The following is a 22,938-nucleotide window of genomic DNA, read 5'->3' on the forward strand; positions in this document are numbered from 1 at the left end:
GTGTGGTTTTTAATCTCCATGAGGTAGGAAAGTTCCTTGCCTTCTTTTTATGGTTTATTTCTAGTTTGATGCCTTCATGGTCAGAAAAGATGGTTGATATGATTTCAATCTTGGTGTATCTGTTGATGTTTGTCTTGTGCCCCAGTATGTGATCGATCCTGCAGAATGATCCGTGTGCGCTTGAGAAAAATGTGTACTCCATTTTTTTGGGGTTTAGTGTTCTATAGATGTCTGTTAAGCCCAATTGCTCTAGGTCTTTATTTAGAGCTTTGGTTTCTTTACTTATTTTTTGTCTTGTTGATCTATCCATTGTTGATAGTGGTGTGTTGAAGTCTCCCACTACGTATGTGTTTTCTCTGATGTCTGTTTTCAGAGAGGACAACAGTTGTCTGATATATTTTGGTGCTCCTTCGTTTGGTGAGTATATGTTAATGAGTGTTATTTCTTCTTGAAGTATTGTCCCCTTGATCATAATGTAGTGACCATTGGGGTCTCTTTTTATCTTTTTGAGTTTGAAATCTGTTTTATCTGATATAAGTATAGCTGTTCCTGCTTTCTTTTTTGGTCCATTTGCTTGTAGGATTGTTTTCCATCCTTTAACTTTGAGCCTATTTTTATCTTTTGTAGCTAAATGTGTTTCCTGGAGACAGCAAAAGGTTGGGTTTTGTTTCTTAATCCAGGCTGCAACTCTGTGTCTTTTTATTGAAGAGTTTAGTCCATTTACATTTAGAGTTAATATTGATATGTTAACATCTGTATTTGCCATTGTGTTTGTCTTTCCTTTGATTTTATTTATTTATTCTTTTAATAACTTTTTTTTTTTTTTTGGCCTTCTTTCATTGTTATTCGTTGCTCTGAGGTTCTGGCTTTAGGACTCCTTGTAGTATTTTTTGGAGTGGAGGTTTAGTTGCAATGAAATTCCGGAGTTTCTGTTTGTCTGGGAAGGTCCATATTCTTTCTTCAAAGAGGAAGGAGAGCTTTGCGGGATAGAGTATTCTTGGTTGGCATCTGTTTTCTTGGAGTCTGTTGACTATGTCCCTCCACTCTCTCCTTGCCCGTAGTGTTTCTTCGGAGAAGTCTGATGTCAGCCTGATTGGTTTTCCTTTGAATGTTATCTGTTTCTTCCCTCTTGCCAGCTTCATTATTTTTTCCTTGTCCTGGATTCTTGGGAGCTTTACTATTATGTGTCTTGCTGTATTTTTCCTTTCGTCGTGGAAGTTTGGTGTTCTTCTTGCTTCTTGTATATCAATTTTCAGCTCCTTCTTCACATTTGGGAAGTTCTCTTCAATTATCTCTTTGAATATTTTCTCTGTTCCTACATCTCTCTCCTCTCCTTCTGGTATTCCTATAACTCTTATATTTCCTTTCCTCATGGAGTCAGATAGTTCCCGAAGTCTTTCTTCGTTCTTTTTCCTTCGTACTTCTCTTTCCTTTTCTGTTTTGGTTCTTTTTATTTCTGTGTCTTCAAGATTACTTATTCGTTCTTCCATTTCATCTATTCTGCTTTCATTGCTTTTCCCAGAATTCTTTAGTTCTTCCATTAATTCTTTGATCTCCTGCATTTCTTTTACTTCCCTCTTTAGGGACTCAATTTCTTTCTTCTGACCATTGTTTTCCCTCTCTAGGGACTCAATTGCATTCTTCTGATCGTTGATTATTTTTCCCTTATCATTGTTTTCCTTTATGACTTCTGTCAGTTTTTTAATCACGGCAATTTTAAATTCTCTTTCTGGAAGGCTCAGAAATTCTTCCAAGTTATTGTCGTTGCAATCTGGGGGCTGGCTTTCTTTTTGTGGTGTGCTTTTTCTCTGGAGAGTTGCTAGGTTGCGTGTGGTTCTTCTCCTCCCTACTGTCTGTTTTCTAATTTGCCGTATGCGTTGGGACACTGTGTTGTTGGGACTTGCCGGCATCTTGGGTGGGCTTCTCTGTTCCCCTCTGGTTCTTCCAGGAGTCATCTGTCAGTTTCAAGCAGCCTTTACTGGAGAAAGGTCCCTGTTCTAAAATGCCGATGTGGGGACACACTCCCCTGTGCGCCTGGTCTGCCCCAGCGGTGGGTTCCTGCTCCCCTCTGGGCTTGGACTGCAGGCCAGAGGGGGTCTGGCGTGGGCGAACTTCCCCCGCTCACCTCTGGCTCCTGAGGAAGCCTTCTGCAGGTAGTCTTTACTGAAGAAATGTCCCTGTTCTAAAATGGTGATGTGGGACACACTCCCTGCGCTTCTGGTCTCAGGCACACTCTTCTGCGCGCCTGGTCTGCCCCGGCTGTGGGTGCTCGCTCTCCCTGTGGGCTCAGACTACTTGTTCAGAAGGGGCCCGGTGTGGGCTAACTCCCCAGCTGGCCACTAGCTCCTTCAGTAGCCTGTGCTGGGGTCAAGTCGCTAGGTGGCACCAGAGATCTCTCCTAGAGCCCTTGGGGAGCTGATTTTCCACCCCGTGGGACAGGGAGCAGAGCGGGGATGGTAGGGTACACCTCAACGGCTTTGGGGTGCTGTGTCTGCCTTGTGCCCCACCGTCGTGGGGAACCCACGACCCTAATTTCGTGCCCCGGGTCTCAGTTCCAAAGCCCTCAGTTCCAGGACGCGGGCTGTAGCCCAGATCAGTGGCGCGGGAATGGCGCCTTTTGAATCCCGCTCCCCTGCCTGGGCACCTTGTTCCTGCTCACTCAGGGAGGGCCTCCGCCGTCTCCCCGCAAGCCTAGGTCGCAGGCGCGGGGACCTGGGCAGCTGCAATCCGAGCGCCGCTTTCGCGCAAGCTTACCGGGCGGCCGGGGCTGTGTGCTGGTGCTGGTCTCCTCCTGGGGGCGGGGCTCTCTTTAATGGCGCGTGGAGCTCACCTCCGCGGTGGATCCTGCAGGGTTCGCCTCAGCTCCCGTTCACGGGGTGTGGTGGCAGAAATAGTTCCTTTCCACTCACAGTCCCGCTTGCTGCATCCGTTTTTCTTGTTGGGCGTTTTGGTTTGTTGTTTCCCTTGTCTCTGCCGGTCGGAGAGTGCCGCCTCTGTGGGCGGGGGAGGGGAGCAGGGTTCTGCGCTTCCCTCCCTTCTCGTCCTCTTTTATGGCAACTTTCTTCTTCGGGCAGTTTGCTGGAGTCGTCCGTTTATCTTCCGTGTCCCAGTTCTCACTGGGACCTGCCGCTTTTCCTCCCTATTAACTTTTTTTAATGGGAGATCTTACTCGCAGCGTCTCCTCGCCGCCATGTTGCTCCGCCCCTCCTGTTTCTACCTTATTTTTATAATGATGATTTTTAAAGGTTATATAAAATTCCAGCGTGCAATTTTATTATAACTTACAAACTCATCTTCTATCACTTAGGTTACTTTTCAGGTTGTTTTGTTATATCAACTAATGCTACAATAAATATTTTTGCCAATATAGCACTTTACTTTTTCATGATTTCTTGAGAAGTAAAATTACAGAAACAAAATGAATAAGTATCTTTATAGCTACCTATCATATAGTAGTGTTTTCCTATTACTGTACCATTCAAAATCTATTCCATTATTTTTTTCAAATTTCATGTATGTAAAATTGTAGGTCCAAAGTTTCTTTATTTTACATTTTTGTTATTAGTAAAAAAAAATGTATCTCCAATATGTTTAACTAGCATTTTCCCTAATGTAAACTTTCTTTTTTTTTTTTTTAATAGAGGCATGTTTTATTTATTTATTTGTTTGTTTGTTTTGTTTATACAAGCACTGGGTACAATCAGAAGTGCGGGAGGGTGAGAGAATTCACCAGAGCCAGAGCGGGGAGCAGAGCAGGCAGAAGGACCGAGGTACACTGCTGAGGGGAGCAGCGGGCAGCAGGAGAGGTCTGCGCGCCATGTGGGACCCTCCTCCGGTGGCTGGGGAGCAGCCGGGGATAGAACCGGCGCCGCAGAGGCCGCAGGGAGCTTGGCAACCCAGCACTCAACCGCTGCGCCACCGGGGAGGCCCTCTAATGTAAACTTTCTTTTGATCATTTCCACAAGAATTTTTCTAACAAATTCAGACAGAGTTTTCTTTATATTTGACAAATGCTATTTTTTTGGGGGGGGGCTTTATAAAGGCAGTGTTTATCTTCACATTTTAATTTATTGAATTTATACAATCAATAAAATTGTATTGATTTACCATTGGTTTACAAAACTATTTAATTTTTAGGATTAAAGCTTCACACCCCCAATATGTGTATAAGTCTCACCACAACTACCACCAAAGTTCTACTGCCATTCCCACCAGCCAACTGATGCCCTCTGCCCTTTCCTCCCATCCTTCTCCCCCTTCCCTCTGATAACCACCATATTTTTCAGAGTCTAAGAGTCACTTTTGCTGTAAACACTAACTTTAAAAGCACACTTAATGTATCTATGTCACCCTTCTTTTGCCCTATATAGGTTTTGTTTCTCTTCACTCTATAGAGTCATATTTAAAACAGTAATTCTTTTCCTTTGTGACTGCTTCATAAGTCCAACCAAATCTATAAAATATCCTATTGTTAGCTAACTTAAATTTGTTTTATTGTTCACTGGTCAAAAATTCAAAAGAATGACTTGAAGCAAAGATGTTTCAAAAAGAGTGAAAATTGTGCCCAAAGTTGATTGTTTCTAGTATATTGAGTTTTTCACTGTTTCTATAAATAAAAACATAAAATTTATAAACGGTTCTCAACAGTATTTTGTATTGCTTTCCTATTCCTGATATATTTGAATTATTTTTATCGTCTCTTTTCTCTCAATTTGTTGATTTCCTTCATCAAGCCAGAGGACACACACCCCCAACCCTTCTTGTTAGTTTAAGTAGAGTTCTATCTCTTAAGCCCTATTAATACTCCCAGTTGTATTTTCCTACATTAGAACACCTAGCACTAAAGTCTGCTGTGAACCATTGGTCTTCAAATTATATTCTATATAGTAGTTCCCAATCCTGGCTGAAAATATTCTGCGGAACTTTTATTAACAATAGATTTACTGGATATACTTTTGGGGATTCTGATTCAGGAAGTTAGCATAGATTCAGTAATTCATTACTTTAAAATTCTCCTAGTAATTCACATCATTCTGATTTAGGAGGTACACAGCAGTCCTGGAATTTGGGAGACAGGCATGCAGGAGGTGGAGGTGCAGAGAGCAAGGAGAAGGCACAGTGGTGTGTGTTTTTACTCTGCCACTTCTGCTTCATCAAGCAGCTCCATTTTGGACTGTCTTATGTATTAGGATGGAGGTAAGGTGTTTCATTTGAAGAAAATAGCTTTGCTGCTTAAACAAAAACATTGAAACTCACTGTACTGTTTGTTTAAGATCAAACTCTGTAAAATCAAGGTACGTGAAAAACTCCAAAAGCATTTATAATACATATTACGTAAAGGTTAAAGTCTGCTCTCCTTCAAATCTTTCAAATATAAGCTCCGTTAGTGCAGAGCATAAATCCTGTTTGTTTTCAATGTAGCTGCTATCCCTCAACCTTCTGTAAATGCCAAGATGTAGAACAACATTCTCAAGGTGAGTCTATTAATAAAGGTGTCACCATGACCTACAAACAGCAGACAGAGCTACTTTCTGAAGCCTTCACTACAACTCTTCCCCTCTCCAAGCGCACTGCAGTCCTGCTGGCCTCCCCACTGTCCCTCAAACGATGCACACAGGCTCCTAGGCAGGGCTGTGTGGCTAAGGGTCCCCGACTCACTCTCCATGACTGCACAGCTCGTCCCCTTCATTCGCATCCATTTCCCGAGTAGACTTCACTGGCCATCACCTACCCCATCCAAAGTAGCACCATCTCTCATGTCATTATTTATTCCCACACCTGCTTCCCATGAAAACCTTTTTGTTTTTATAGTACATGTTAACCCATGACAGTGCACATATTTTTGAATTTGCTAAATGTCTGTAGTCCTTTCCCAACCAGAACAGACTCTCCCAAAGACAGAACTTCTGTCTGCTTGCTTCGCTCTACAACTTCAGGGCCTAGAACAGTGCTGACATTCTGCAGCAACTCAAAAAACAGTGAATGAAAGAATAAATCTCTTCAGTCAAAGAATTAATCTCCAAGGAGTCAAGATGTAGCTTTATGATAGGCTAGAGATTTATGATTTATGTAGATTTATGTAGCTTTATGATAGGCTAATTATAGAGATTTGCTCATTTATGGAATGGAATGGTACTTGGGTAGTTCCTTTAATGACAGTGTGACTCAATGAAGCGTGAGCCAGCTTAGTATTAATGAAAATGGCCTGCACTGACTTTTATTTACAGAAATGTGCATGTTTCTCAAGAGCCCCAATCTTAGTTTCCTCTTTTTCCTAAACATCACACCCAGCAACACTATGGATCACTATAGTTCATTCTTATATTCCGCTGATCTGCCCTGGCTCTCACTTCACTCATGCCCACGTCTGCACATTTACATGAGACACTCCTTTCACTGCCACAGCTTCCAGTGCATGCAGTAGTATCTCCACTTGACTATTTCAAGTGTGAATATTTCATAATTTCAAACTCAAAACACATTCAAGTGAATTATTCAGCTTCTTTACAAATGACTTCCTTCCCCAACTACCTTATTAGTGTTAGTAAAACCACCCCTCATCTCATGACACCTGTAAGAAGCAGATTTGTCCTGTCTGTCTTTCTTCCATATCAAATCAGTCACCAAGTTCTGACACCTTTCTTTGAAACATCTCTTCAATTCTCATTTTTGACTCTATGGCCTATTTATTTCTCATTCCATATTCTGCTCATATTTTGCCCTTTCTTTACATTATTTTCCCTCTTCCCCAAAAATTCTACTTACTTTGTGAATCTGTACTAATATTACCCCTTCTGACTTTTTTTCTCTTTGTTACTCAGTAATAAATTCAAAGTTTGACAATTAACCTCTTTAGTTATTTCATTGTCAACTTTATTTCCTCAGATAGATTGGCTTGGAGAGGCAGGAAAATATATCATATTTTTATTAGTTTTTTTCTAGTACATAGCATAGTGGTTGAGACACAGAAAACATAATTGTGAAAAATCTTTTATTTTTTTGAAACTTAATATATGGATATAAAGCTTTTCCCTAACCTAATTGAAAATAAGGAAAAATAATATAGATACTGTGAATTAACTACATTCAATTTGACAAAATTTGTCAGATTACTGTTCATTTGTATATTAGCATGTAAAAAATGAAACAAATGGTTTTATGGTTATATGCCTATAATTGTAAAATTATCTGTTAAGAAGCTACCTAGATGATAACTATTGTCAGAGCTGTGTGATGGGTAACAGGAGGTTACTATACTATTCTTTCTATTTTGTTTATCTGAAATTTTCTGTCATAAAATATTAAAGGGCCAAGAGGAGGTTCATTACAAAGAAATCAGACACACATGTGTAGACTAAAGGGAAAAAAATGGATCAATAATGATAACTGTAAGTATAAAAAATAAATTTTAACATAAGCATATTCTCCAGTATGCTCAAGTCTCTACATTTTATCCTTTTTTAAAAGGACAGTTTATGAATTCTTTTTGCCAGAATTGTCTAGCCGTAGTTTCAGTCCCACTTTTCTTTTGGATGTATGATTGCTTTGCTTTTCAATTGTAAGAATATTTCATGCATTACGGATATAAACCTATTATCTGGGACATATTATATTACAAATATTCTCTCCTAGTTTTCAGGGTTTTTTTCTGAGTCCCTAAAAGGTTAAGAAACACTGCCATGGAGTGTATACTGATGGACAGCTGGCACCGGAAGTGAAGTAATTTTTAATGTGGATTTATTAGACTCAAAAGACCATTTAACCTAAGATGCCATTTTAATATCTTGTTCTTTAATAAAGATCTGTGTATTCTGTGGCCCAGGCACAGGTCTTCTCACTTCTTTATTTATACAATTTTTCCTACTGAAATTGACAGTGGATTTACAAGTGTTGGTAACTTTCCAAACTCTATAATTCCATCTGTTTATAAGATAAAGGATAGAACATTTCAGAATCTAAATTCCCAAAGTCAAAAAGTTATGGTAAAAGAAAGTATTATGAATTTAGAACTTACAGTCTTCACATCATTTTCATGATGAAAAATATATTCAAACAAGGCCTATGAAGGAAAAAGAATGCCAAAAATACATTAGATTTTATTTTAACAAAAGCACTCTATTGTTATATCAAAACTCAAAGGTCATTTTGACAGCAGCTGAAATCAAAATAATAGGTACTCACTCAAAAGTGCCTCAGATTTATAGGGAACAGTTCTAACCATTATTTGTTATAACCAGCTATTTTAAAATATGGCTATTCACAATTGATTCCTGTTTTTGCAGAATATAAACTGAAAAAACATCAAATAATTGAATAATTTTTTCATATTATATACTATTTAATTAGAAAGAAACAAATGAAAAGACCAACTAAAGGGTTGCCATAGGAGACTGAGCCAATTTTCTACATATTACATATGTTATACAGTAATGAAGATTCTGATGACAATTTAGACATTGGGAAATGTGGAAGTTCCTTTAGAAACAAAGCATAATTTCAGTGTAAAATGGGGTGCTTTCTGCTTAATGAGCAGAGGCTGCTATGTACAGCTGAGCTGAGAATTGTCACTGTGATGCAGTCACCCAACACTTCGGAATAAACAAGCAAGTACTGGATTACCTCTTGGTGGTACTATGTTTATCCACAATACCATTATTTTACACTTGCAAAGAGGCAAACCCCTGGAAGCTATCAAGGCTATTAACAGAGAAGGCTTGGAAGCAACCAAAAAAAGAAAAGGTAGTCAAGACAAGGCCCTTTGATGAGAAGAGGGGCCTAACTCTCCCTCTGTTAAGCGTGCAGTTGGTGCTACCATCGCCATGAAGAGGATGTTACAACACCTGAGACAGTGTCAGGGAATCACCACGGACACTCTCAGCAATATGAGTCTAATAAGTCAAGGCAAAATGGGGACCAAAGATAGAAACCCTGGTATTATTTCTACAACATAACAATATACAAAATCTAGTTCAGTCTAAATCTTGTAACATACAACAGGTCTGTTCCCGAGCATCTAATTGAGGGAAATGCTTCCATTAACTGCACTCCCAGTTACCACTGGCAGCAATGGTACCAACCAGTCGTCCAGTCACCTCGAGTAAATGGCCTAAAGAGGGAGGGCACCAGCTGTTCCATATGCATTGCTTTTAATAAGCTTTAAAATCCTGCTAAAAGAAGTTGACAGGACTGCTGTCAAAGAAAAACTTCCAACAGCATCTTTATAAGCTGATTTCCTATCTACCAACTAGCATTTCTTTTTCTGATCTACAGTTAGTCTACTATGGTTAGTGTCCATTTTTATTTTCCCTGGGTGTTTGATATTTAATAAATATGTCAAGTGCCAACAAAACAGAGATTAGGAATGAACTAGGCACTCATGCACACAATTCAGAGATTACAGTTAAAGGCTGAACTAAGCACAACGAATTTTCAGAAGATACATGCTCCTGGCTCTGAATAATTCCAAGGTATTCATTCTCAATCTCTCTCTCTCTCTTCAATTTTAAAAAGCATTTAATTTTTGAGTAGCTAGAATTACTAATGTAGTTGGCTTGCCACTATCTGCCTTGAGTAGTTCTTATTGAGATGCCTGATTAATCACTAATTAGCAGGAGCACAATTTTTTTATTGACAGTCCTAAAATCCTACAAGGATAGAAAATTAATTTCTGAGAATAGTCCAAAATGAAAAAGAAAAAAAAAATACACACACATAGACGACCTACCAAGCTTCACCAAAATAATGCTACATATCTGCTTTCTCTACTAAAAATCACTGTTCATTGTCAAAAGAAAAAGAATTTCCCATAATAATGGTATATACACTTTTTCTGATTGATTTTCCTTAACTCAAGACTGAGACATTTGCATATTAGAGGAAATAAGCATGTACGTTTCAATCAAGACAAGACCCTCCCTGCACACTTCTAACATTAATTCATGATGTAAAATAATGTTAAGCACCTACCTTTGCCAATTTAGGTTTCTGGGCATATTTTGTTAAATTCAGTCTCGATAAATTTATAAAAGGTCCATCAGGACTGGTAAGCATGGAAGCCTATGGGTAAAAATGATAAAAGAAGAAATCTCAAACTTTCTCTTGAAATATAAATCAAGTGCATAAATATAATAAAGACAACATAAAAAGAATCAATTTCAAAAAGCCTTCCATGGGCCTCCCTGGTGGCACAGCAGCGCTGTGAAGCTGTCCAGGCCTCTGCAGCACGGGTTCAATTCCCGGCAGGCCAGGGAGATACCCACATGGCGCGGCAGACCTCTCCTGTCTCACCTGCTGCTCCCCTCAGCAGTATTTTTGGTCTGTCTGCCTATTCTGCTCCCTGCTCTGTCTCTGGTGAATCGTCTTACCCTCCCGCACCTCTGGTGTGTACCCTACTTCTTGTACAAATGAATAAATCTTTGGGGAAAAAAAAAAACCTTCCATACAGCTCTCCACTATAACAATAGTGAACAACAATGTAACATAACATAAACCTACATTGGTAACACAGGGCTACAGTAAAGTTGACTCAACTTACTGTTCCCAGCCTGACAAATCTTCCAGAAGAATTGGTGATAGGGCGAGCTGTATAGGCAGTTCTGGGGGTCCTGATGGCCTGCTCCATGGTGCCTGGCCTTCCACTCTGCGTGCTGGGTCTAAGGAAACCTGTTATGGGTCTTCCGGCTTGAGTGATTGGTCTATGAAGAGTATAAATTGTTCAAACACAGGGAAGATCAATAAGGGAATATTCTCCTGCACTCTGGTCAGTACTTAGGGACAGAAGGTATGAAATAGAAGTACACACCTGACAGCTGGACTGGGCCCTCCCGTCTGATTAGTTCCAGGGAGCTTCAAAGAGGTTCCAGGGCCTATGAGGTCAAATGGCAAATTCAATCTATGTATCACTTATTAATCTGTAAAAACTGTCAGCTAATGTAATTTTCTGAAATATGCTGGCCTGGTAAAACAGACATTAGCAACAGGAAATATTTTAAGGGAAATGTGTTGAGACTGATGTTGAGAACCTACCATGTTACTTAAAATATCACATTTAATATTCACACTAAGGTAGCATTAACACGTTTAGCATAGGCTGAGAGAATTAAGTAAACAGGTCAACCTGTTAATAGGCTGAGATTTGAACACAAGACTAGCAAGCTCTAAAGCCCCAAAGCATCAAAATGATGGGTTCTATACACTTCGTTTCTCATACAAACTTTTCCCATAATAAGGTCATTTGCCCACAATATTTAGAATTTAGATATTTTAAATTCAAAGGAACAAAACAAGACATTTTAACATAGAACATGTGTATTTTTCCCTCCATTTCTACTGAAGCTTTAATATATACAAATGGTGGGTGTCACAACTCATTATTTCAAGCAAGACCTATGTCACAGTAATCATCCTATGCCATTTGCACCAACACACCTGCAAGCTGGGACAGGGCTTCTGTGACAATAATGACATGCATTCACAGCCCAGAATAGCACACCATCATCTCACCTCATGCACCAGAGCCAATCATCTTCAATTATGTCCATGAAGTGAAAGTTTGGCATTACTATTTTTTTCAGTCCCCGTTAGAACATGTCTGTTCTTTGGCTGTCTCCTATGTCTAACCTCCCAGATAAACAATCTTCTGATATATTAGACAAATGGTTTAGAAAGAATGCATTTTTATAAAATATTTAAAAATGCATAATACAACTTTTATGGGAAAAGTTTTTCAATACATCAATCCCACAAATCTAACATAACTGAATATAATTGAATCATGGAGACTCTGTACTGTAAAGCAGAATAGAGCCCATTTGCTTCAATTAATGTTTTTTCTTGCTTCATGTATATAGCTTTTTTTAATAAGATTTATTTATTTATGCACACAAGAACTGGGGTACAGGCCAGAGATGTCGGAGGTGAGAAGTTTCAACAGAGACAGAGTGGGGAACAGAACAGGCAGATGGACTGAAATACACTGCTGAGGGGAGCAGCAGGTGAGTCAGGAGAGGTCTGCTGCACCATGTGGGTATTGAACTCGTGCTGCAGTGGCTGCAGATAGCTTCACAGGTTGCGTCTTAGCCCCTTACGTCACCAGGGAGACATGTATAATGTATAAATCTTGAATCATATATATAATATACAAATGTGTAGGTGTACATATCTAATATCTTCAATAAACTATTCCTCTTTCTAATGGCATTTTATTAGTTAACTGAAAACCCAGTGCTTACGTGGTACTTGAGCAATAGCATTTTCATCCAGCATCATTTCTGCAATCCCTTCCTGATGGACATCAATTTCATCTACATATACCATTTCAGTTAGGGCTCGTGCTTTTAAGATCCAAACTGCCTAAAAAGCAAGGATAAAATAAAACACATTAAAGAGCATTAGAAGTACTGCATAATCATCTTTTATTATCTGATTGTATATTAAATGTTTACCACTTAATGCATTATACTAACTTTAAGAGCTATGTCATGAAAATGATACAGGAAAGTTACTAATCCTGAAACAACCAGTATATCAATTATCTAGCAAATACAAGTGTAGTGATTACCTGGTAGATTTTTAACATGTGTTTTATAAGTAAAAGATCTTTAGAGAGAAAATTTTACTAGAATAACCATTGGAAAACAAACAAAGCTACAACAGCCTCTCCCTGCCTTCCTTCTTCAGAGCCAAATCCTTCATGAAGATTTTCCTGATAACTTAACTCTAAACCTCCTTCGCCCTTGTCTTTTTCACAGAGCATTTCTCAAAGAGCGCTGACTTCACGTTTCCATTACCATGTACTCACATATTTGACAAACATTTTAACATTAGCCCACTCTACTCCAGAAAATGCAGTTTTTACCTGGCTCATTTTTTGAATTTTCCATAATACTTATGGAGTTAGTACCCAACAGATATTCCAAAAATGTTGAACTGAAATATGAACAATTTGTCCCAATAAGTAATCAACATAATCTCGGTTGCTTTGTGATCTAGCCAGTTGAAAGCCTGCTAGAAACTGGGGGAAAATTGGAAAGGATAATAAGGAATCTGGAAAACATCTTATAAACATCTGGTAAACATATTTAATATGCTTTACCTTGAGAAATTAAGTGGAAATGTGTACACATTTAAGTATCTTGTTAAACATTTAAACCTACTTTATTAGAAAGTTTATCTTTCTATGATTCACAAAAGAACAGACACAGAAAACAATAAAGCTTGGTGTCCTGTGGACAATTTGGAGAAAAGGCAACTCCTAAAGCAGAAACATAGCACTGACTCATGGTAGAGAGGAAGCAGCAGCCAGGGAAACATAGAGAGGGTTGGATTCACCATCCTGGGGTCTGGATATGAAGCAGCTGAATGAAGGCAAAGGGACTAAAACAGGAACAGGAGAGGCCAGAGGTCCAAGTTCTCACATAAATTAACCTGGGGTGCATTCACTCTGTCAGTCCATTTATTGAGCGCCTTCTAATTATGCAGCATTGTACTAGCTTCTGAGGACACATGAGAGGATCAAACCCTAAATTCCCTGAACACATCACCTACTGGAGTAAATGACAAGGCAAAGGCGTGCCTGACAGGTGACAAGTGTGTGGTGCAGAAAACAACTGTATGGGAATTAGGAGGTAGAGATGTATTTGTGGGCTGAAGTAACCAAAATGCATAGATAAAAATCTGTTTTAAAAGAAAAGAAAAATAATATCTTCCAGCTTTCATTTTAGTGGGAATGAAGAAGGCTTTCTTCACAAAAGATTTAGGTTCCTAAAGAGAAATTCCATTTGGTTAAATGATCGGGTTTTTTGGCTTCTACATTTCTGGTTGAGGTTTATTGGATTCTTATCAGTTTATTTAGAATAAAATATTTCAAATGTCGTGTAAATTTAACACAACTGAATGAGCAGAGTATGAACTCAAAGAACTAATTTGTTTGTAAAAACAGCAAAAAAATCAATTCCAATTGGAACTGCATCCAACTGAGGAAACCACCAAAGTGTAGAAACAATTTAAGGTTTTCACTCATAAAAGATCAGGAAAGTTGCCAAAACTATATAGCTATTTTCAAGGGTCAGGAAAGTTCATCACTGGATGGACTAATGGTTTAACCACAAAGGTGGAAAAAACTAATCCTGATTTAACTTACATACCCACAGATCATATACTCCCCTTAAAGTATCTGATAGCTCTAATTTTTCAAAAAGGGCATTCTTTGCTCAGCACATCTGGTGGACAGCGAGGACAACAGCAGCATCTTCTGTTGAACAGTAAAGCAGGATGCAGGCTGTGCTGGATGAGTCCCACATTCCTATGGAGTGCCCTACTCAAGGCCAGGGCCTGCGAAGAGGCCTGAATAAGCCACAGCTCTGGCCCACAAGAATTTCCCAGCCCTAGCTCATCAGACTAGTTCTATCTCTTAAGAATTTCACAGTTATGGGGAAAGTGTAATAACTAAAAATTCTGGAATGTGTCATGGTAGGACAAGAAAGGTACTCAGCTGCCTGGGGGTGAAGAGAGGGTAGAAGAGAAGAATTTAATCTAGTGGCCCAGACAGGAGAGTGTGTGCCCAGCAAGGGGAATACGGGGGACATGGCAGGTTAACTAAAGGGTGTGTGGCATGTTTGGAAACAAAGGAGTTGACATTAGTTGAGGAAACAGTAAAAGAAGATCCTGGAGAAAAAGGACAGGACAGGTGACCAGTCCTGTTATGCCAGAGTGAGGTATCTGGATTTTTATTCTGAGGAGGAGGAGCTAATGAAGCTTCAGGACTGCATTTGGAGATCTAGTTAAACTGACCTTCTAAAAGTCAAGTTTTTGTTATTATAGTAAAATTTAATTGGCAATTAATTATCCACACACATTTTTTCAAGCATTTTCAAGTCAACACTGTTATAGCCCAATCTACCTCACAAACCAACTCATCATGCTTTTCCTACTAACCTCCCAAATACTGAGATGCAATTTTTTTTTATATTAGGCTAAGCAAAACACAGGAAAATAAATCCACTATTCTCACTAAATGAATAAATGTTTCAGAAGTCAAATAGAAACAGCTTTTTTTCAATTTTATTCTATAAGAATTTACTTTTTCAAAAAGATAAATATAGCTACATTTTTCAGTTTCTTAATCCTAATTCTTAAGTAAAAACAGTGATGTGAACTTCTGATATTTACATATCTGTAATAAAATCTACTGAAACTATCATTTAAATTTCATCAGTATTTAAGAATATTAATTTTATTGACTTTTCTTCTGTCCTAGCAAAAACTGACCTTGAAAATCACACACCATTGCTTGATTAAACATCCGATTATATTCAGAGAACCACTCTTGGCAATGTGAACAATTCTAGAGATTTTAATGAAAACAGCAGATGGGGCTTTGGCTTTTAAAAAAATATTTAAATTTATTTTGGAAACAAGTCAAGTTATGCTCTACAATCCTAAAATCCTCTATGTGTTTTTTTTTTTTAAAAAATCAAAACCAATGGTTAAAATAAAATGTGTAACAGCACCTCTGGCAATTCCAAACTGCCTTTGAATAAAAACATAAATTGCCTTTATCAGATATATTTAACTTGTTAATAAATGACAGCATTCTAGTTTTTCAAAGCTGTTGTTTATATAAACACACATGAATGCCTATGGACTGGAATTGCTATAAAATTGATAAAAGTAATAACAGATGTTTAGTAACTCTTTCTTAGGGAAAAGCATAGATTTTTCCAATGAAAATGAGTAATCATTATATCAGTTACTTCCCTTTTAATCTATGAGACATAATCCCATCTCATCTGCCTACTGAGTAAATCTATAAGACATTACTCTTGAGGCAAATATCTGACAGTTAACATCAGGAAAATATTGACTAATTTGTTCTCCCTTCTGTGAGGTTAATCCAACTTTTGTTATGAAAATAAGCACATATAAAGGTAAAAACTCTACTGACTGAGCATAACATGTTTAAATTGTTCTCTTTTTAATACAGAAAGCAAGGCCAGAAATTTAAGGCATTTAACAATTTGGCAAGGTTATTACTAGAATAACGCCATCAAACCTGATTGAAAAGTTGTAAGAAACATTTAACATCTCTGCCTCATTGATGAAAATGGGCACAAAACATTCAATTGTTATTATAAAGCCTTAACTACTGTGAAGTTGTAAAAATGCGCACAAGAAGAAAGGCAAAAAGTGTGAATAGTGAACTCAGAAGGATCCAATTAGCCTTGTTCCCTTTTTATTCTCTTGTATTTATTCAGTGGATAATTAAGTCTACAGTAACAGAACAAAAAGTAATAAGAAAAATAGGTCTCTCATAAAGACCTGTGCTAGACAGGAATTTTCAAATGCCACTTACAGTTTTAAAATCTACCAACAATTCAAATTTCTGCTGTTTCAATTGAATTTTAATTTTAATCAAATCTTCCCTAATCACTGTAAACTAAAAGTACATTATTTTCTTTTTATAATTTAGGTCCTTCTTAGATGACTAGGACATGTATTATGCAAACAAGAGTTTTGTATCATCTATCAATTTGGAAATCACAATTAGGAACATTCCAAAAGCAAATGGCATTCTTTTAAAGAACAGAGTGACACATTTTGTTGTGGGGAGATCAGGGTGAGGCTGGAGGCACAGGGGTGAAAGAACTCACCAGAGACAGAGTGGAGAACAGAACAGGCAGATTTATAGAAACACACAGCTAAGAGAAGAGCAGGTTAAACAGGAGAGGTCTGCCCACGAAGAAGGATTTGAGGCTCTTTTATACTCTGTTTTAGCGGGCTTCCTAACTTGGGGCGCCAGTTTGCACCAGTTACCTGCTGGGACATCTGGTCTCTGGACTGGTGTTTAACCCAGAAACATGTCCTGGCCTCTGCTTCTGCAGTCCTGAAGCGGGACTGGTTTTTTGGTCCTGGGGGTCAGTAATATGGCCTTGTTCCCAAGGCAGCCTTATCCATTCCCCTATATAGTCCAGCCTCCCAAACCTGCCTGCTGGGTCAGGAGTGGGGCTTTTTTTTTTTTTTTTTTACTTTATTCAACTGTATCCCTACACATTTTAACCCATGCATAGTGTTTGTTTACTACCACACAGGGCTCTATAAGGGTATTTGAATTTTGTTTTCTTCTAAAGATTTGATGATCATACATGACGAATTCATACATGGCTGAAATCGTTTATTTGCCTAAAAAACACTCTCAAAATTCTCTCTGCTTGGGAGGGAACACCTGGCAATATTTAAGGTCTCTGGTCTACAGCTCTGCCATCTCTTTTCCTTCTTCCGAGACTTACCGGGAAACTTTATAGACTGAAAGCTTCCTGGCCAGAGAGGACATCCCCTCCAGGCCCTCATCAGAACTTCTCTCTTTCAAGCACCATCTGGATTCATCTGCTTGTGTCTTATGCAGTTAGCAAGTCCCTGTGGCTGCCTCCCACCTCTTAGTTGATTTAGTGGTCCTGGCTGTCTGGCCAGCGCCCCTTCCTTTCTTCCTTACCCTGGCAGACTCCCCTTTGTAAAAACAAAACCTTCCCAAGCAGAGGTGGCCAACTAGTAACACGCTGTCCTATCCATCACAATCTTTTTAGACACATGAGCCTCCTGAATCTTCGGCTTCCTTTCTAAGCCCCTAGCTCCTGTTGCTACCTTCTTTATTTTTCTTATGTTGCTGGTCGATTTAGGTCATTTCCATTTAAACTCCAAGTCTTAATAAGTAGAATGTGCTAGCTCTCCACCCATCCAAAGACACAAAAGTACTAGAAATATAATCATTTAATAAGAAAGTACAGGATGGGGGGGCGGAGCAACATGGCGGCCAGGAGACTCTGCGAGTAAGATCTCCCATTAAAAAAAGTTAATAGGGAGGAAAAGCGGCAGGTCCCAGTGAGAACTGGGACACGGAAGATAAACGGGTGACTCCAGCAAACTACCCGAAGAAGAAAGTGGCCATAAAAGAGGACTAGAAGGGAGGGAAGCGCAGAACCCTGCTCCCCTCCCCCGCCCACAGAGGCGGCACTCTCCGACCGGCAGAGAGGAGGGAAACAACAAACCTAAACGGCCAACAAGAACAAAGGACGCAGCAAGCGGGACTGTGAGTGGAAAGGAACTATTGCAGCCACCACACCCCGTGAACGGGAGCTGAGGCGAACCCTGCAGGATTCGCCGCGGCGGTGAGCGAATGGCTCAGGGCGCCATTAGAGGAACAAAGACCCCGGGAGACGCTCACACAGCCCGGGCTGCCGGTAAGCTTGCGCCGAAAAGTGGCGCACTCGGCGCGCTTGAAAAGCAAGTGCAGACCGGGATCTCGGCTGCCCAGGTCCCCACGCCTGAACCTAGGCTTGCGGGGAGACGACCTAGGCTTGCGGGGAGACTCGCGGAGGTCCTCACTGACGTGAAGGTCCCTCCCTGAGTAAGCAGGAACCAGGCGCCCAGGCACGGGAGCGGTGCAAAAGGCGCCATTCCCGCGCCACTGAACTGGGCTACAGCCCGCGTCCTGGAACTGAGGGCTTTGAACTGAGACCCAGGGCACGAAAATTCGGGGCGTGGGTTCTCCACGACGGTGGGGCACAAGGCAGACACAGCACCCCAAAGCTGTTGAGGTGTACCCTACCATTCCCGCTCTGTTCCCTGTCCCACGGGGTGGGGGAAGGCGAAAAACAGCCCCCCAAGGACAATAGGAGAGATCTCTGGCGCCACCTAGCGACCAGGAAAAAAAAGTCACTAACACCCCATAGAACAGGAAATTTCTTAAGACTGCTTGAAAAGGGCAGAAGGCTTCTGGAGGACCCAGTGGCCAGCCGGGAAGTTATTCCACGCCAGGCCCCTTCCGACCAGCAGTCTGAGCCCACAGAGGGAGCAGGCACCCACGTCCGGGGCAGACCGGGTGCGCAGAAGAGTGTGCCTGAAACCGGAGGCGCAGGGACTGCATCCCGCTTCGCCATTTGAGAACAGGGACATTTCTTCAGTAAAAACTGCCTAAAACCAGCAGAAAGCTCCCCCAGAAGACAGAGATGGCTCCTGGAAGAGCCAGAGGGGAGCGGAGAAGTTCACCCAAGATGTCAGTCAGTCCGAGCAACACAGTGTCCCAACGCATACGACAAATTAGAAAACAGACAGTAGGGAGTAGAAGAACCACACGCAACCTAACAACTCCTCAGGAAAGAAGCACACCACAAAAAGAAAACCACTCCCCAGATTGCAACGACAGCAACTTGGAAGAACTTCTGAGCCTTCCAGAAAGAGAATTTAAAATTGCCATGATTAAAAAAGTGATAGATCAGAAGAAGGAAATTGAGTCCCTAAAGAGGGAAGTAAAAGAAATGCAGGAGATCAAAGAATTAATGGAGGAACTAAAGAACTCCGGGAAAAGCAAGGAAAGCAGAATAGATGAAATGGAAGAACGAATAAGTTCTCTTGAAGACACAGAAATAAAAAGAACCAAAACAGAAAAGGAAAGACAAGTACAAAGGAAAAAGAATGAAGAAAGACTTCGGGAACTATCTGACTCCATGAGGAAAGGAAATATAAGAGTTATAGGAATTCCAGAAGGAGAGGAGAGAGATGTAGGAACAGAGAAAATATTCCAGGAGATAATTGAAGAGAACTTCCCAAATGCGAAGAAGGAGCTGAAAATTGATATACAAGAAGCAAGAAGAACACCAAACTTCCACAACGAAAGGAAAAACACAGCAAGACACATAATAGTAAAGCTCCCAAGAATCCAGGACAAGGAAAAAATAATGAAGCTGACAAGAGGGAAGAAACAGATAACATTCAAAGGAAAACCAATCAGGCTGACATCAGACTTCTCTGAAGAAACACTACGGGCAAGGAGAGAGTGGAGGGACATAGTCAACAGACTCCAAGAAAACAGATGCCAACCAAGAATACTCTATCCCGCAAAGCTCTCTTTCCTCCATGAAGAAAGAATATGGACCTTCCCAGACAAAGAGAAACTCCGGAATTTCATTACGAATAAACCCCCACTCCAAAAAATACTACAAGGAATCCTAAAGCCAGAACCTCAGAGGGACGAATAACAACGAAAGAAGACCAAAAAAAAAAAAAAAAAAAGTTATTAAAAGAATAAATAAATAAAATCAAAGGAAAGACAAACACAATGGCAAATACAGATGCTAACATATCAATATTAACTCTAAATGTAAATGGACTAAACTCTTCAATAAAAAGACACAGAGTTGCAGCCTGGATTAAGAAACAAAACCCAACCTTTTGCTGTCTCCAGGAAACACATTTAGCTACAAAAGATAAAAATAGGCTCAAAGTCAAAGGATGGAAAACAATCCTACAAGCAAATGGGCCAAAAAAGAAAGCAGGAACAGCTATACTTATATCAGATAAAACAGACTTCAAACTCAAAAAAATAAAAAGAGACCCCAATGGTCACTACATTATGATCAAGGGGACAATACTTCAAGAAGAAATAACACTCATTAACATATACTCACCCAACGAAAGAGCACCAAAATATATCAGACAACTGTTGTCCTCTCTGAAAACAGACATCAGAGAAAACACATACGTAGTAGGAGACTTCAACACACCACTATCAACAATGGATAGAGCAACAAGACAAAAAATAAGTAAAGAAACTAAAGCTCTAAATAAGGACCTAGAGCATTTGGGCTTAACAGATATCTATAGAACACTAAACCCAAAAAAAACGGAGTACACATTTTTCTCAAGCGCACACGGATCATTCTCCAGGATCGATCACATACTGGGGCACAAGACAAACATCAACAGATACACCAAGATTGAAATCATACCAACCATCTTTTTTGACCACGGAGGCATCAAACTAGAAATAAATCATAAAAAGAAGGCAAGGAACTATCCTACCTCATGGAGATTAAAAGCCACACTACTGGAAGACCACTGGACTAACGAGGAGATCAAAGAAGAAATTAAAAAATTCTTTGAATTGAATGACAAGGAGGACACCAATATCCTAAATGTATGGGATGCAGCAAAAGCAGTAATAAGAGGAAAATATATAGCAATAGAAGCTCACATCAAAAAACAAGAAAGAACTCAAAGAAACAACCTAATCTCGAAGCTCAAAGATCTAGAAAAAGAACAACAAAAAAACCCCAAAACCAGTAGAAGAAAAGAAATAATAAAAACCAAAGCAGAAATAAATGAAATTGAAACTAAAAAAACAATCCAAAAGATCAATGAAACCAAGAGCTGGTTCTTTGAAAAAATCAATAAAATAGACAAACCCCGAGCCAGGCTCACAAAGGAAAAAAGGGAGAAAGCACAAATACACAGGATCATCAATGAAAGAGGAGAAATCACAACGGACACAGCAGAAATCAAAAGAATAATCAGTAACTACTATGAACAGTTATATGGAAACAAGTTCAACAATCTAGAGGAGATGGACAAATTCCTACAATTCTACAATCACCCAAAGCTAGATAAAGAAGAAATAGAACACCTAAACAGACCAATTACAAGCAGCGAAATTGAAATGGTAATCAAAAACCTCCCCAAAAACAAAAGCCCAGGACCTGATGGATTTACAAATGAATTCTACCAAACATTCAGAGACGAATTAGTGCCTATCCTTCACAAACTCTTCCAAAAAATTGAGAAGGAAGGGACAATACCAAACATGTTCTATGAAGCCAATATTACACTAATACCAAAACCGAATAAGGACAACACAAAAAAGGAAAACTATAGGCCAATCTCCCTAATGAACACTGATGCAAAAATCCTCAATAAAATTTTAGCTATCAGAATCCAACAATGTATCCATAAGATAATTCACCACGACCAAGTTGGATTCATTCCAGGGGCACAAGGATGGTTTAACATCCGAAAATCAATCAACGTTATCCAACACATCAACAAAAAGAAATATAAAAACCATATGATAATATCAATAGATGCTGAGAAAGCTTTCGACAAAGTGCAACACCCATTCATGATAAAAGCCCTTGAAATTCTTGGGATACAAGGAACATACCTCAACATCATAAAGGCCATCTATGACAAGCCAACAGCCAGTATCATTCTCAATGGTGAAAAGCTGAAAGCAATTCCATTAAGATCTGGAACAAGACAAGGATGTCCACTCTCACCGCTGCTTTTCAATATAATACTGGAAGTCCTAGCCAGAGCAATAAGACAAGAGAAAGACATCCAAGGAATCCAAATAGGAAAAGAAGAAGTCAAACTATCACTATTTGCAGATGATATGATAATATACATAGAGAACCCCAAAATCTCCACAGAAAAACTAATTCAACTCATCAATCAATTCAGTAAAGTGGCAGGATACAAAATCAACACGCAAAAGTCAGTAGCCTTCCTATACACAAACAATAAATCTGAAGAAGAAGAAATCAAAAAAACCACCCCTTTTATTATCGAAACAAAAAAAAAATCAAATATTTGGGAATAAATCTAACAAAAGAGGTAAAGGACCTATACAAAGAAAACTATAAAACACTGTTAAAAGAAATAGAAGAAGACACAAAGAAATGGAAAGACATCCCCTGCTCATGGATTGGAAAAATAAACATTATTAAAATGGCCATCCTACCAAAAGCAATATACAGATTCAATGCTATTCCAATCAAAATCTCAATGGCATTCTTCAAAGAAATAGAACAATTATTGATGAAATTCATATGGAATCACCAAAAACCCCGAATAGCCAAAGCTCTACTGAAAAAAAAAAAGAAGGAAATGGAGGCATCAGACTCCCAGACTTCAAACTATACTACAAAGCCATAATCATCAAAACTGCATGGTATTGGAACAAGAACAGACATACAGACCAATGGAATCGAATAGAAAATCCAGAAATAAACCCACAGATTTATGGTCAACTAATCTTTGACAAAGGAGCAAAGACTATGCATTGGAGCAAAGAAAGTTTGTTCAATAAATGGTGCTGGGAAAACTGGGTCG

At 39.3% G+C, this 22,938-nt stretch overlaps 1 protein-coding gene across 1 annotated transcript in view; it reads right to left on the reverse strand.

Annotated features, from left to right (window-relative positions):
• TTC8 (tetratricopeptide repeat domain 8) overlaps positions 1-22,938 on the reverse strand; it is a gene marked incomplete at its 3' end in the record, with an annotated part of 59,871 nt that overhangs the window by 26,731 nt on the left and 10,202 nt on the right. Inside the window, exons 3-7 of the mRNA XM_084240302.1 lie at positions 12,231-12,351; positions 10,802-10,865; positions 10,535-10,694; positions 9,967-10,056; positions 8,015-8,059 (exon numbers count right to left, since the gene is read on the reverse strand). Of these exons, the coding sequence (XP_084096428.1) occupies positions 8,015-8,059; positions 9,967-10,056; positions 10,535-10,694; positions 10,802-10,865; positions 12,231-12,351 (480 nt within the window). The remainder of the gene's footprint in view (positions 1-8,014; positions 8,060-9,966; positions 10,057-10,534; positions 10,695-10,801; positions 10,866-12,230; positions 12,352-22,938) is intronic.

This window comes from Talpa europaea, assembly GCF_964194135.1.
Source record: "Talpa europaea genome assembly, chromosome: 8".
Lineage (NCBI taxonomy): Eukaryota > Metazoa > Chordata > Mammalia > Eulipotyphla > Talpidae > Talpa > Talpa europaea.